The sequence below is a fragment of the Magnolia sinica genome, chromosome 3 (assembly GCF_029962835.1).
Source record: "Magnolia sinica isolate HGM2019 chromosome 3, MsV1, whole genome shotgun sequence".
Lineage (NCBI taxonomy): Eukaryota > Viridiplantae > Streptophyta > Magnoliopsida > Magnoliales > Magnoliaceae > Magnolia > Magnolia sinica.
Window position 1 is genome coordinate 111,862,790 of NC_080575.1, and position 15,837 is coordinate 111,878,626.

General features: G+C 39.8%; 1 protein-coding gene across 2 annotated transcripts in view; it reads left to right on the forward strand.

Annotated features, from left to right (window-relative positions):
* LOC131240735 (uncharacterized) overlaps positions 1-15,751 on the forward strand; it is a 30,082-nt gene extending 14,331 nt beyond the window's left edge. For both annotated transcript variants that reach the window (XM_058239162.1, XM_058239161.1), the window contains exons 3-4: positions 12,952-13,698; positions 15,273-15,751. In XM_058239162.1, the coding sequence (XP_058095145.1) occupies positions 12,952-13,698; positions 15,273-15,389 (864 nt within the window). In that variant the 3' untranslated portion in view covers positions 15,390-15,751. The remainder of the gene's footprint in view (positions 1-12,951; positions 13,699-15,272) is intronic.
* Positions 15,752-15,837: the final 86 nt, after the last annotated feature.

Here is a 15,837-nt window from a genome sequence, read left to right on the forward strand (position 1 = left end):
CTGCCCATCAGGTGGGCACAATGTTGTAAATGCGCGCTCAAGATTCAGGCTAGACCACTCTTTAGGTGGCCTACAATGCACGAGACAAATGGAGGGTTAAGAAAAAAGCTGGCCAAGTTCCATCTGCAAGGCACATTTCTGCCACACCTTGTGAAGGAAACGCTGATTATGGACAAAGTGCATTTACTGTACAATGTGGCCCACCTAATGGATGGCTTGGAACTCTCACATGTCTTCCAGATCATAGCACATGAGGACGGGTGTCACACATCTGGGCTTAACAATTATAGATATGGGGCCAGATGGACATTTTCACAGCAGTCAGTACTCGATTTTAAATGGTTGGGCCTGTTGGACAGATTAGTGTACTTGACCCAATAGGAATTGGTTCGGATACAAAATCAAACACATCTGCTCACGTTTGGGTTTAAAATACTACTCGATCCAATTATTATACCTGCTCATCGATCGGTTGGGTTCAGATACCAAGTCCAGAGCCAGTTATTTATTGACTTGAGTCCGGTTGTACCTTTTCTCTAACCTAACTCATTTTCATATCCACACCTGGCAACAAGCTTCTCGTCTCCGCTCATATATTGTTTCATGATTAATTTGAGAAATTTCATATTAGATTATTATCTCAGCCTCTGGGTAACAGAGGACAATGGGGCAAACATGCATGAGATACGAGGATCAGTTGGGCCCAATTGTGTGGATTCCCTGCTGTAGAATCAGGTTGTTCAACTCATGGAAGCGGTCCACGTTTCATACGTGTGACCCATCTGATGAATACACCGGCTTTGGGCCAGGTTGTACATGGCGGGCCTCTGAAAACGGGACTTTTGAGTTCCAATGTGAGTCCCATTTGCGTTTCTCCTCCTGTATAAGTTGTACCGCGAGTTGTGGCATGTGCAATGTACTTCAAAATCGTACACGTGGCATATATCAGTTCAATCAAACTTCCTAAGTTGTGAAATATGTTAGTTGCCCTGCCGTTGATGATCAACCATGTGCACATTTAGGTTTTGATCATCAACCATCCTGGTCCTCTATATCAAACACCCTATTTCATCCTTTAAGAAGATGCAAAAGATGCTGATGCGTGCTCTGTACGCATGGAAAGTACCACCCTCTAGCATAGATTAGCGGTGGATGCTACAGCCGCTGTCACTTTGGTATGGTTAGACACAGCACACTGGCAACCTCAGGCTGGCTATTGAGAGATCATGGTCAAGGGAGCAGTGAAGATGACAGTTCGTTTATTGTTGGTTCATCCCGTGGCTGGCCACCGGTACGGCTTATACTTGATTGGGTCATGACAATTTTCACATTGGTTAAGAATGAATGGTAATAAGCCAATTGATTGCATGTTTTTGGTAAGAGTTTTAGACGGTGAGCTTAATTTTGATTGATGGTTTTTGTTGATGCAAGAATCTGGACTACCCTCCGTCGAGCTCTGCATGCTCGGAGCAAACCCTGATCCTGCACAACAATAAACAAAGGAGACCTTGGCTGAAGCAGGAGATTCTCTGATGCCAAAGTCAGGCTATGGAATCTGGGTCCAAGTCATATAGAGTAGAGAGGGTGCAAGATATTACGTATCTGTTCCTGTAGAAATGTCTCCTATTTATACCTGAGGGTCGCTTAGAACGTGTTCAACAATCTCGGCACGGTCATCATCACTACGCGAGGGCGACGCATGCGCATTAATTGGCAGTTACTTGGAGATCGTGCTATGAGCATTACTCTGGCGTAACCGAGTTCTTATCCGAGCCGACCTCATGGTCCGAGCCTTTCTCAACGACCCGAGCCCATTGATAAGTGGGTTGTCGATATGCTAAGTAAAGAGGCTCGACTCAGAGCAACATTGGACGAATAGGTGGTGCCCTCCCGCGTTCCGAGTTGACTTAATCGGGTCGGATATGGTCTAGTAACTCCGAGGTCCGGCCGGGCTTGTAGAACTTGCGATGACTTATTCCGAGTCTTAGGTCATTGTAACTCTGCAAGAGTCCTCGGGTCGGGCATTCGCCTCGGGTCAGATGTGTTCGTCCCCGGGGACGTTCACTAATGTCAAAGCTAACCTCGATTCAACTCGGTTCAAATTTACCCATAACAGTTAGTATCTATCTAAAGGTTGGATATTGTGATTGGGCATACCAGTGAGCTCAACTAGAGTTGTAATTAATCTCAAAGTCAAATAAGGGGTGGTGTGTTTGGACTGTAAAACAGGCACAATTTTTGGATAAGCACGGAAACGTTCTAAATGTGTGCAGCCTTAGAGGAGTTTAGGTGGGTTTTAATTCGAGTATGACTACTAGAGACCTGAATTTTATGACCGTGAACGATGCTATTTGGATATTATTATAACATATATAATCATTCCAAATTCAAACATAAACAAGAATAAAATAAATTAAAGTTCTACTTAATTAAATATAAATTACTAATTCACTGGAAGAACAATAACCAATATCCAAAATTTCTATTACATCAACGATTGAAAATAAAACAAAGCCTAACAGACTTGAAGAACTAATCGAAGAGGCCTCTACGCTCAAAGTATGAAATGGATAGTCAAAGTGAGGTGAGCACAGTAACTGTATGGGATCACATCCCTCTGATTCCTATAATTTCTGAATTAACAGATAAATAATATAGATACAATAAAACTTATAATTAACCATTATACCATGCATGCAGTGCTGTATGCTAAAAAGAAAATCATGTGTTATGATACTTTTAGTGAATTTAGGACAACACCAGTTTCATTTGGAAACGTTCAGGATAGATCACTCATTCATATTCATTCAATACACAAAATCGTTCTTTGATTCCAATAAAACTTAAGCATGTACACAACATCAATATCTCATCCAATCTTAAACTCATTATGAAACATAAACATCTAAGAATAAAGATGTACTCAAGGTTTAGCCATGACATTATTGTACTAGGGTATACTTGAAATCAATTCAAATGTTACGAAGATTGAAAATAAATGCAATATAATAGTGTAAATCTAAAATTACAAAAATCAGGAGGATCACCCACCTGATTTAGGTGCTAGATGGTCTGGATTATTGTTGAATTTTACGTGCACTCAATCTAGATTCGATTTGACCCGATCTCAATTTGACTGGGTTCAACTCGTTGCAACTCCAATCCGCTCCAAAGGGGGCCTACCAGAGATAGCACAGGACCACCCTCCCAATGGCCCAGCTGCCAATCAGACCATATTTCAAGCATGCCGCCCTTCACACTCCTAACCCTACACCCAATCCCTGCAAACAGCCCCCCTGCAAATAGCGCCTGCAACCAACCAATTCCTACCAAACAGCAGATCCAGCCTTACAATTGTTATGGAATGCATTATGTGTGAAATCACACTAGCTTCCTCATCTCAACTCTAGGGTTTTTGGTCTACTGGACCAAAATCTGACCAATCAGAGTGGTATAAATTTGAGCAATGCAACACACGCTTCTTTTGTATGTGGAATTTGTATGAAAAAATTACCTTAAGTTGGTGATGACGAGTCCTAACTCAACCCTGGATGCAATCCTAGGTTCAGAAGTTCAATGGGTCGACTTGCTTAGTCGACTTAGTCATTGAGCTTCACCTTCTCTCTCGATTCTTTTATTCCTTTTCGTTCCTTTTTCCTTCCTCCTTTCTCTTCTCTTTTATTTTGCTTTCTCCTAATAGTATGTCTAGCAAACGGACGATGACAATTAGTGAATGCTGATTGAGAACATGATGTAGAGCTGTTCGCAGACACTTTCACGTCCAAGATGGACCAGAGAAGGCCCAATCGGAGGTGGAAGTCATCAAGACCATCATAATCTTAAAACATGCATATCTCGCAGATCGGAATGAGTTACACACCATATATGAGTTAGCCAACCAACCTGGCTATTCCTGGTGAGTTGTGTCCAACATTAAATAATAATAATAATAATAATAAATATATATATTTTTTTAAAGTGTTTAGAAAAAGGTTGTTAAGCCATTACGAATTTTATAGAATTTATTTCTATATTTATTTTTTTGTTTTTTTTTTATTCATCACTGCGTCTGATCGAGTCCTCTTAACTTTTCTTTCCGTTGAAACTTTCTCTGTTTCATTCTCAACGAGCTTTGTGTTCTCTCTAAATGGCATTGTGATTTATTCCTATCATCAAAAGGTTAAAGGTTAATATATAACTTCCAAAGCTTTTTGATATTTGGGAGAAATCCACACTGCCAATTTGATTTGCCGAATCAAGATAGGTCATGGGTCAAAGGATGAGACAGATTTGAAACTCAGGTGAGCCACACGGCAAGAAACAACAAAAAGTAACACCGACCACTGAAAACGTCCCTTGGATGTCAATGAACGGTCTAGATCACATTGGTGGGTCTCGTTGTGATGAACAGAGAGAGAGGTTGGAGAGGAGGAGACGGAATTCTTCTCCCAGTGTATGTTGCAACGTTTATTTATATACACAGATATGTGGACCCCACTTGAGTTGGCTAAGTTCTACACCATCCATTAAATTTACGGGTTGTGATGGGTGTGAATTGAAAAATGAGGCAGATTCGAGGGTCAAGTGGCCACGTTGATGGAAACAGCAATGATTGTTGTTGAAAACTTGTGTCTTTTAGAATGTTTATATGCCATCTATATGGTTCATGATGCAATTCCTACTGGGATGAACTGAAAACACAGGAATATTAGCCTAATCCAGAACTTCTATGGTCTCACGAATATCTTAACAGTGGATGATTAATGACCTATTGCCAAAATTATGTTGATGCAAGTGAGTGTTCTTAACAGTTTGGATTGATGATCAGGCAAGTACTAGTGTGTGATGATTCGTAAGCCCGAAATATATAGGAGACCGTGTGTGCGGAAGCACTAGTGTCATCTGATTGTAATCTTGACGGTTAGTTAAGCGTATACATATGTGGTAGATAAAATGAATGGGTCATAATTAGAGATGAATAGGTACATGAGATGATATGATTATCCCGAAGTTGATTTATTCTGATCGGGTGGTCAAAAAAAATTGAGTAGAGAGTCGGATGTCTTACCCTAGAGATGAGTAGTTAATTAAACGATTGGTTTCATAACTGATTGAGTATATAAAGATATATTAGGGTTTTAAAGATCCTTACAAAGTGTATGTGGTCTAAGTATATATTCATGTAGGCAAGTCCAAGTGTCATTCTCCTAAAAGCACAAGTTCACATTTGAATGTATACCGTGATAAGTACCCATGTACATACATGAGTGCATAAATTTTCAGGATACTGCGCACGTTTGAACTCCTCTATCCTATATCAATATAAACAATAGTGGGTCCCCAAACTTACATTTGAAGCTCTCTCTCTCATCCTCTTACTGCCCTAAATGTGTAAGCTGCAGAAGATCTCAACAACCGCCTTCAGCGAGGCTTCCCAAACAAGTATGCTTTTAATTTAATTATTTGATCTTCATACTTGATGCATAGTGATTCTTTTCTATTACACAATTTCATTTTACAGTTAGTATTAGAGCTCTCTATGCATCCCTCACAGTAGATCCTTTTGTGAATTCATTTCAAAGACCATTTAGTGTCAGGTTTGGAGGTTCCATTTATAAACCGTTCAGATCAAATTTGGGCCATATATCTCATCGTTGAGATAGAGTTGGAATTTGGCATTGTCACCAACATCTAGACAAAAAAAAAAAAAAAAAAAGGATTTTAGAAACCCATTAAGATCGAATCATGGCTGCATCGCAATCGGCAAGCATGGCCAACAATGGTAATCCTACCTCTACTCTCGTGACCCCCTACACTTTAATATTTAAAAAAAAAAAAAAAAATCAAGAAACATATCACTTATGGTTGCTTGATCGCATTAGCCATTTTTGGTTGGCATTGGCCTTATCTTCGTCTCCGACCCTTTTTTGTTCTTGTCTTATTTAGAACTAAGAGAAGAATGAATTATGAAAATTCCTCCATATTGATTAGGCTATCTCTCTTGTGAGATATTGCGAAAGTTAGTGCAAGAAGGAATACTTCATTTTCCAATTTATTTTATTTTCTTTTTTACTTTAAAGTCTGCACAGATTGTATAAAGAATAAACAAACCAGAATCATGAAGAAATGTACAACTATGAGTGTAGAATTCCTAGGGTTGATATTTATAAATATCTTTGGATAATTTTCTATTACATCTTATCATGGGCAGAGATATTTTATTACCTTCATAGATGATTATTCTTGCTTTGTGTACCCTTATATTATAAATGGAAGATCAAATGCCTAAATGCTTTTAAAATTTATAAAATTGAAGTTGAAAATCAACTTCACAAAAAGATTAAGGTCGTCAAATTTGACCGTGATGGTAAGTATTATGATAGATATGACGAATCGGATCTGCACGCGACGAGATATTGTTTTTGCCATTAGAATATTGGGCAGGTATCTTTCCAATCCGAAATGCCACATTAGATGGTTACAAAGAAGGTCATATACTGCTTGTAGTGAACAAAAGACTTCGTACTCACATATAAAAGGTCGAACCATTTGGAGATAGATACTCTGATGCAGATTTTACTAGCTGTCTTAGAAGAGTAGATTGGATATCATGAAGATACGAATCGGGCAAAATGGCCATAGAGCTTCTTTTCTAGTTTATGGGAATTGGAACATATCTTGAAATCATTGAGAATCTTTTTTGACAACTCAGCCGTAGTAAACTTTTTAAGCAACAACAAGCATTCATAAAGGTTGAGGTACATCGACATTAAGTATCTTGATGTTAAGGAAAGATATAAGAATCATAAAGTGTCGGTGAAGCTCATCGGCATCCTATTTCAGGAGTATATAACATCTATGGAGTTATCGATCCTATATATGTATTCAATTAGTGGGAATTTGGTATGATTCATTATGTACAAACATTTATAGAGATCTCATTTATACCGTTTTGATGATTCTATTTATTGAGTTTGGTTGTGCTTTTTATTAAGTATACATAATTTTATTTTGAGTAAATGAAATTTAAGCCTTATCTCATTAGGGACATTTAAAACTCTAGGATCCCTTGAGAATGGGCACATATGATTACTTTAAATGTGCAATCGTCATACCACACTTTCATGTCATTGATCTATGTCATTAAAGCTGGTGATATTTGTGACTGTGATGTATCTCACTTCGTAAAGATTAAATGTTGTGATGATTACCAAGATTCAATGCTAATAAGATGAACCATATCATAAAAGTGATGCTAGTATTATCAAACAGATACATTGGTTAACTATTCAAATGTTTTTTTTCAAAATTATAATGCATGTTTTGTAAAATATTTTTCAAAATTAATTTTAGACATTGATTAATGTGACCCAAGTAAGAGAATGTAAGAATTTTATAAAGTGGGCATAATTGATCAATGTTTTGGATCTACCTAAAAGTTGGATATTGTGATCAGACATAACAATGGGCCCCACTAAACTTGTGGTTAATCTCAAATTTATGTAAAAGGTGGTGCACTAAAACTGTAATATATGCACAATCTTGGATAAGCATGAAAACCTTTTAAATGTATGAAGAATTTCTGATGGGGACATCATGCGCACACGCGCACGCACACCACCCCCCTACGCATGTATGTACATAGGAGGGCCCCACCATCGATCTGGCTCGATGGCGATGTCTAAGGAGGGCCTCCTAGCTAGAAGACGAAGTTTTTGTTTAAAAGGGTGGGCCCAATAGTCAAGAAAAGCCCATCATGGGATCTCATGATCCTAGCCCACTCGTCGGATTGATTTCATATTTTAGGTTTTGCTTATTGTTATTATTTAGAATATCGTGAACGTTTTAGATTTCTTTGTCTGGTTTTTATTTTAGTTTACTTCATCAGCAAGTAATAGGTTGCACACATGGTGTGAGCTTTTGGGGTATAGGGTTTTTCCCTATAAATAGGCACCCCTTGTAGTTCTTTTCATTCATTAAAGCTTAATAAAAATTTCTACTTTATTTTTCTGCTCTCTGAGTAAGTTGTGGAAGAATTCCAAAGTGGGTGTGAAGCACTCCCTTTTCAAAGGGTTAACTACCGTAGTGCAAAGCCACATCTATCCTCATCCATCCTTACCCTCTCACATCCATATATCTCATCTTCAATCATCATTATTGCTTTGAATTTCTCAGCTATTGCAACTATTCATCCCCCTACAACTAGTTTCCAGAATCTAGACCTGTAGGAGGGTTAAAATTTCGGTGGAGCATTACGTCTCAACCTTACGTCAGATCGTCGTCAAACTTGGAGGGATTAAAGGTCTCCCCTAGCCGACCATGGCCTAGGTGTCACTTTGGGGAGGCAGGCTTTCATCACACGTGCGATCAGCCCACCCGTGCACGTGCATTAACCCCGGGCCACCATCTGCACGCAGGAGCTTTCTCCGGATTAAGTTTTCCTCTTTCATTCCTATTTCCTAAACACTTACCTTAGTTTGCATTAACCCTGATTTATTTACCCTTTTTTTTACCCTGGGATTTCTTGAATTGAAATTGGGGAATCCCTTGAATTAGGAACTCTTTGTTATGCATGTGTGGTTGATTTCTATTTCCCTTTGAGCATCGTTTGGTTTATAATTTTTATTGGTTCAATCTTAACCTGTGTAGGCTTGGACCCACATAGATTCCCCTTTACTTGAATGTTTGGACTTTTTATATGGGATATGGAATTTGGGTAATTTAACTAAGGTGATTTTAAGCCTGAAATCACACACATCATTTTTAATTTCATATCTTGCATCAAATTTGGCATCAGAGCTTAGGATTCTTATAGGGGAATACATTACATGTTTAGGGTTAGTTTATTTGAGTCCATCATGCATTCAATTCATCATACATAGCTTTTAGGAGTCCATAGTCCCTAATATTAGTTGCTGAAATTTCTGTTAGCAGGAAGTTAGCAATTTACATTGCTGTAACTTTCTGTTATTCATTTATTTTGACAACTATATTGCTGGATTTTAGTAGCACTGCGTAATTTCCCTATATAGAGTCTCATAGGATCATTTAGTCTCATATACTTATCGTTGAAAGTCCTTAAGTAGAGTTGTAAGTTGTACGCCCATACGTACGGGTCATGGTTTTGGCTAGCACCCTACACTAAACATGGAACAACTGCTAGAGTCACTAAATAAGCTGTCCTACTAGATCAAGTCTTGGGGTAAGCACTTGGAACAAGACATAGATCAACACCTTGACTAAATAAAGGTCTCCCTCAAGACAAACCCCACCATTAGGGAAAATGATCAATCTCAGGTAGGTGGCCAGGAGGATAGACCAATGAATGGAGGTGGCTAAGGAATCAGTCATGGGCGTGCACCCGTACCCCTACCCCATGAGGGACATCAAGATTATTATTTTGAGGGGTACAACATGTGCAGCCTCATGGCTAGAGAGAGTGCACCAGAGGCTAGTGTAGAGTTACTTACTGAGGCCATTCCGGTAGTGGATGAGTTTCATGATGTCTTTCCTGATGATCTACCAGATGAGTCTCAACCTATGAGGGATATATAGCACACCAGAACATGAGACACCGTAATACTTACAGCCGAGTTTTCATTTAATAGTTCCGTCGATAGGTCCACAGGTCTCAATCCTTATGAAGTCATTACTGGTTATAAACCTGAGAAACCTATTGATCTTGTCCCTATGTCACTGTCCCATAGGCCGTCAAAGCCTACAAAGTCTTTTGTGCATCACATTCATTCATGACATCAAGAAATCAGGCATAAAATCACTACTAGTAAGGAACATTATTTTCTATAGACTATCATAAATGTTTCAAGAATTCAATGTAAGGGACTCTGTGATGGTCCGCATCAGGCCCGAGCGGTATCCTTCGGGGGCCGTTCGTATGTTACACACGTATAACGCTGGACCCGTCAAAATTATAAAACGAAACGGTCACAATGCGTATGTGACAAATCTTCCACCCTACATGAGAATTAGTTCCACATTTAATGTAGAGGATCTAGTTGCATTTTAAAGGGTCATTGATGCATTGTCCAGCCTTTCGCCTAACCATCCTGATTCATCTGACCTTTCCCTTGATACATGGACCCCTCCCAACCTATTTTTCTAGCCTCTACCTCCCATACCTATCCATCCCGACCCATCTTCCCAGCTACTACCTTATATACCTACCCGTTCCGACCCATTTTTTCAGCCTCTACCTCCCATACCTATATGTCATGGCCCATCTTCTCAGCTACTAAGTCTCATACCCACCATTCCCGACCCATTTTTTCAACCTCTACCTCACATACCTACCATTCCCACACCTGGGGAGGAAATAGAGGATATTCTGGACCATCAGATAATATCCACATCGGATGGCGAGTTTCAGAAGTACCTAGTTTAATGGAAGTCATGCCCAGCTTCAGACAGCACGTGACTCACTAAGGAGGAGCTTCAGAGACTTGATCCTGACATCTTAGATCGGTTCAGGAGTTTTATTTCGCCAGTGGCGAAATTTTCGCAGCCGGAGAGAATTGATGCATGGGAACATCATGCTCACATGCGCACACACACCACCCCCTTACGCACGTATATAACCAGAAGGAGGGCCCCACCATCGATCTGGCTCGATAACGACGTCCAAGGAGGGCCTCCTAACTAGAAGATGAAGTTTTGGTTAAAAAGGGTGGACCCTATAGTCAAGAAAAGCCCATCATGGGATCTCATAATCGTTGCCCACTCATCGAATTGATTTCATATTTTAGGTTTTACTTATTTTTATTATTTAGAACATCGTGAACGTTTTAGATTTCTTTGTTTGGTTTTTATTTTAGTTTACTTCATCGCTAAGTAATAGGTTGCGCATATGGTGCGAGTTTTTGAGGTATAGGATTTTCCTTATAAATAGGCTCCCCTTATAGTTCTTTTCATTCATTGAAGCTTAATAAAAATTTTCACTTTATTTTTCTGCTCTTTTAGTGAGTTGTGGAAGAATTCAAAAGTGGGTGCGAAGCCCTCCCTTTTCGAAGGACTAACTACCATGGTGTGAAGTCACATCTATCCTCATTCGTCCCTACCTTCTCTCATCCATATATCTCATCTTCTATCATAATTATTGCTTTAAATTTGCCAGCTATTACAGTTATTCATCCCCCTACAGCTAATTTCTAGAATCTGGACCTATAGGAGGGTTGAAACTTTGGCGGAGCACTACGCCTTGAGCTTACGTCGGATCGTCGTCAAACTTGGAGAGATTGGAGGTTTCCCCTGGCCGACCAAGGCCTATGTGTCACTTTAGGAATGCGGGCTTCTATCACACGTGCGGTTAGCCCACCCACGCACATGCGTTAGTCCCGGGCTACCATCTGCATACATGAGCTTTATCCGGGTCAGGTTTTCTTCTTTTCATTCGCATTTCCTAAACCATTACCTTAGTTTGCATTAGCCCTAATTTATTTATCTTTTTTTTTTCACCTTAGGGTTCCTTGAATTGAGATTGGGGAATCCCTTGGATTAGGAACTGTTTGCCATACATGTGTAGTTGATTTCTATTTCCCTTTGCACATCGTTTGGTTTATAATTTTTATTGGTCCAGTCTTAGCCTGTGTAGGCCTGGACCTGCATAGATTCCCCTTTACTTGAATGTTTGGACTTTTTATCTATGATATGGAATTTGTGTAATTGTTTTTGAACTAAGGTGATATTAAGCCTGAAACTCACACATCATGTTTAATTTCATGTCCTGCATCAGTTTCGGTGAGTTTTAAACTCCATCCTACATTTATATAAATAATGCTATGTACCCAAATATACATACATCTAACGCTCCCTCCAATCCTCTTGCTTTCCTAAAAGTTGTAAGGTGTGGAACATCCCGACAATTGTCTTAGGTAATGGCTTTCCAAATAGGTATGCTTTCAATTCAGTTATCTGATCTCCATGCTTGATACATAGTTCGATCGATCTTTATCGATTTTGCAATTTCAATTTACATTTTCATCTAGCCATTTAAAATAATCAAATCAAATCACTAATATATTTACGTTTTAAATCTATTTAAATCAAGTAGGAGTGGCACCATAGGTAATAAAATGAGGGAAATTAGAATTAGATGGTTTCATCTTGTACAACAGAGACTAAGAACTACACTGATTAGGAGTGAGTTGGATCAAGTTAAAGGATCTAAAAGAAAAATGTGAAGGCCCCAATGATGTGTGTGGAGGCAGTAAGAAAGACCTGAGAACCTATTAGCTAATTGAAGTTATGGCCCTTGATGGAGTAGGATGGTGGAACAGGATTCTTGCAGTGGTATCATTTATTTGGGATAAGGCTTAGACAATGATGATCCATTTAAATCATATCCCATAATTTGTACTATTTAGTTTTAATTTATGGCATTCACTTGTACATTTTTTTTAAAGTCCTGGCACATGAACAAAGGGCTCATTTGGATGCTTGTAATCGGAATACTTTGGAGCCCAAATCAAATGGTAAATGGAATCTATGTGAATTGAAATCCATATGTTTGGATGCCGGTAATTAGAAGTCACTGGAATCCAAAAATTATATTTGGATGCCTATAATTGGGATGCATTTAGTAAATCAGTTTTAGCACCCTAAATTAGTGTACATGACATTTGACATAATAATTGTTATAAACTCATTGACACTCACACACACACACACATTCTACTAATGAAATAATGAAATTCTAAGCCTTAAGTGGCCCATAAAAGTTGGTCCATTTTTTAAAATCTAACTGTTTCGAACATTTGCGTCTGATTTTCAGCCAATCGAAAGGATTCCAATTCACACGATTTTGCTGCATTCCATTTAGCATTGATTCCAATTACCACTGTTTACCATCAACCAAGCTACACTATTGTATTTGGATAACTGAGCCAACTTGGCTAACTACATATTTGATGATTACTGGTCTTTATCTTGAATTAGGCTTTGCATATACTGAGACGATTGTTGGTCTCCAACACACCTTTGACGGACGTGTTTCTTCCGAAGCCAGGGGCTGTTGAGGATGCTTTTGACGCCCTAAAGCTGAGCCCCAAAAACATAGCCATAGATAAGAAAGACACAGGCAAGAAGATGAGCTTGGAGCTTCTGATCAGCAAATCCAAGAACAAAGTGTTGTACGCAGAGGCCACAGAGGACTTCTTGGACCTTCTGTTCAGCTTCCTCACCTTCCCTCTTGGGTCCATAGTAAAGCTCTTGGGCCCAGGTTATTCCATTGGATGTTTGAATAACTTGTACCAGAGTGTGGAAGATTTGAGTCGTGACGATAATTGTATCATAGCCGAGGAGTGCAGGGCCATGCTACTTGATCCCAAGCTAGCGCTTCACTCCGGGTGTGAGAACCAGCTATTGCCTATCATGGAGGGGGGCCCTAAGACAATTCATGGGAATACACGTTGCATTTTCTGTGACCTCGACGGCAAAATCCACTATAAGGATATTTGCCCATTTATTGGGAAATCTGTATTGCATTTCATAAATCCGAAGTCCAGTGATGCAACCACTGATTGTGGAGGAGGATTTGTGAAGGGACGGAAGACGACATTCATGGTAACAGATGGGTTGGATGTGAAGCCTCTATCACTTATTTCAGGCATTTCCATCCTTGACAGATTCGACGTGCCCATCAGCGATGTGGAGGAGCGAGTAGTAAGCGTGGGAGAGGAGGAGGTAATGTGGATTGTTCTCTCCATGGATTAGATTGAGAAATTTTGAGGGTGAGTTATGCTAGGACGGCTTAACAGGCGGTTGGAGGTGACCAATGTGGCATAGAGGGTTCCAGGCCACTCATCAATTGGGGGCCACCAAGAACGTCCCCTGGCCCAAAACTCAAAGATATCCATGCATCAGGTGGACATAATGACATGAATTGAATGATAGACTTTTGGTTCTTTTTCTTCTTGCCCATTCATTTTTCTCACGCAGAGCCGACCACCTGATGAGAATTCCGGTCTGATTTTTTGGCAAGGGTATGTTCGGCCTAGATTCCTCGTAGGTATTCCATGTTGGCACTTGCACCGCCATCACCTTCTTCAACTTATCTGACAAACTGCCGTGACCTTGGATGCCAAGTTCATGTAAATGATATCCACCATGTCCATCCACTGTGCCAGCTCATATTATGATGTGATCCAAAACATCATGCAAAGTGGGAATCATCACAGGACCAGTGGAGATGGGACGCCTACCATTGAAACCTTCTTGGGCCCACCAAAGTTTTCGATTAGGCTGATATATATTAATGTTTTCCTTTCAACTTGGTGGGGCTCACCTTATGAACCAATTGGATGGCATATAAGATATCATGGTGGGCCCTAGGAAGGTTTCAATGGGTGGCGTTCCCATCCCCACTGTTTCCTGTGGTGTTGAATTTTGGATTTGCTTCATTTTTTGGACCACATCTTAACAATAACTAAAAAACTGATGGATGGAGTGGATGTCACGTTGGTTCAGTTCTTGTTGCATGGGCTTCCTGTAACAGGTGAGGCAGAAATTTTCCCATGGCTTTACTGCATCCGCTAATGATTCAGCAGACTGGTCCTGACTGTTGATAAGATGGATCTCACCAGAAATGGGCAATGCCATAGCACTCTCCTAGATGCGCGACCATCCTAATTAACCCCTTCACTGGTTGCGTCTCCAAACATATGATTAGTCATATAAGCAAAACAGCAGTTCACATTCAACTGGAAATGGCAAAGATGTTCCAATTTGAGATAATTTTGTGGCGTGGTCCATCAGGTGGGTTCCATCAAACCAACAGTCTGGATCGTGGAACCTACAACCTGAAAACCCACGGGTACTTTGCATATTCCTGGGCTGAAGATCCAACATTTTCTGAACCATGCACTCAAAGTGAAGACTGTGTTTTGGTGGGGCCCAACCAGGATGGAAGATCCTAACCCATGACATCTACTGCATTATGTATCTTTTGATTGCCCTTCTTGCATTCTTCTGCCAATTCTAGCGTGCCCATCACCCATATGATTGAAGAGGTGATCATTGTATGCAAACCCCTTCAGTGGTTGGTCCAGTCATCCAGTGGGCCACACATGTATGCGAAAAATGGACAAGAAAACAAGTTACCGATGGTCTACATTCAACTTACATGTGCAGCCCATCTTGATTTTGTGAGTAGCCCATGGCATGCACATGTCTCGCGTGTTTATGTGCGTGCTGTGAATAGAATATAAACCAAGAATAGAACACTAAGCTTATGTTTCCACTTGTGGCTTTGGTTGCAGGCACTCTCTCTACTGAAGGCTTCTTTGTTCTCCAGAACAGTTCTGAGTGATGTCTTCTGTCAGAAGAAAGTAAATCAATCTGAGATCAAATCTAAGATCAAATTGGAACGCCATTGAATGGCTAGGATCGTCTTATGTACTTGCTATGACTGTATCCACCCTCTTTTGTTGTTATACATACTGGGATTTATAACTGATATATGGGTGTTTGAAGCTCGATAGGCTATACTTGCCAACTTTGGAATTATGAGACATATATGATGTGCACCGGGTGTCCTCCTGGCCTGGAAAGTAAGGGCAGTATGCCAATCAGGTGGACCACAAGTAAGAAGAAAATGTATGGTTGAAATTTGAAAACTTGCCGAAGTTCAATATTCGTTGTACAAATGATTTTTATTAGAATATATATCCTGATGTATTGGAGTAACATAGGTAGAGCCTCTAGTCGTTTGATGGTAAAACGGATATTCCCAAAATTAGATTTGTCTTCTTCAAATTGAAGGTAATATGCAACAAAGAGTCAATTGGTTGCAATTTAGGAGGGAATGCACGAGAAAGTGATGGC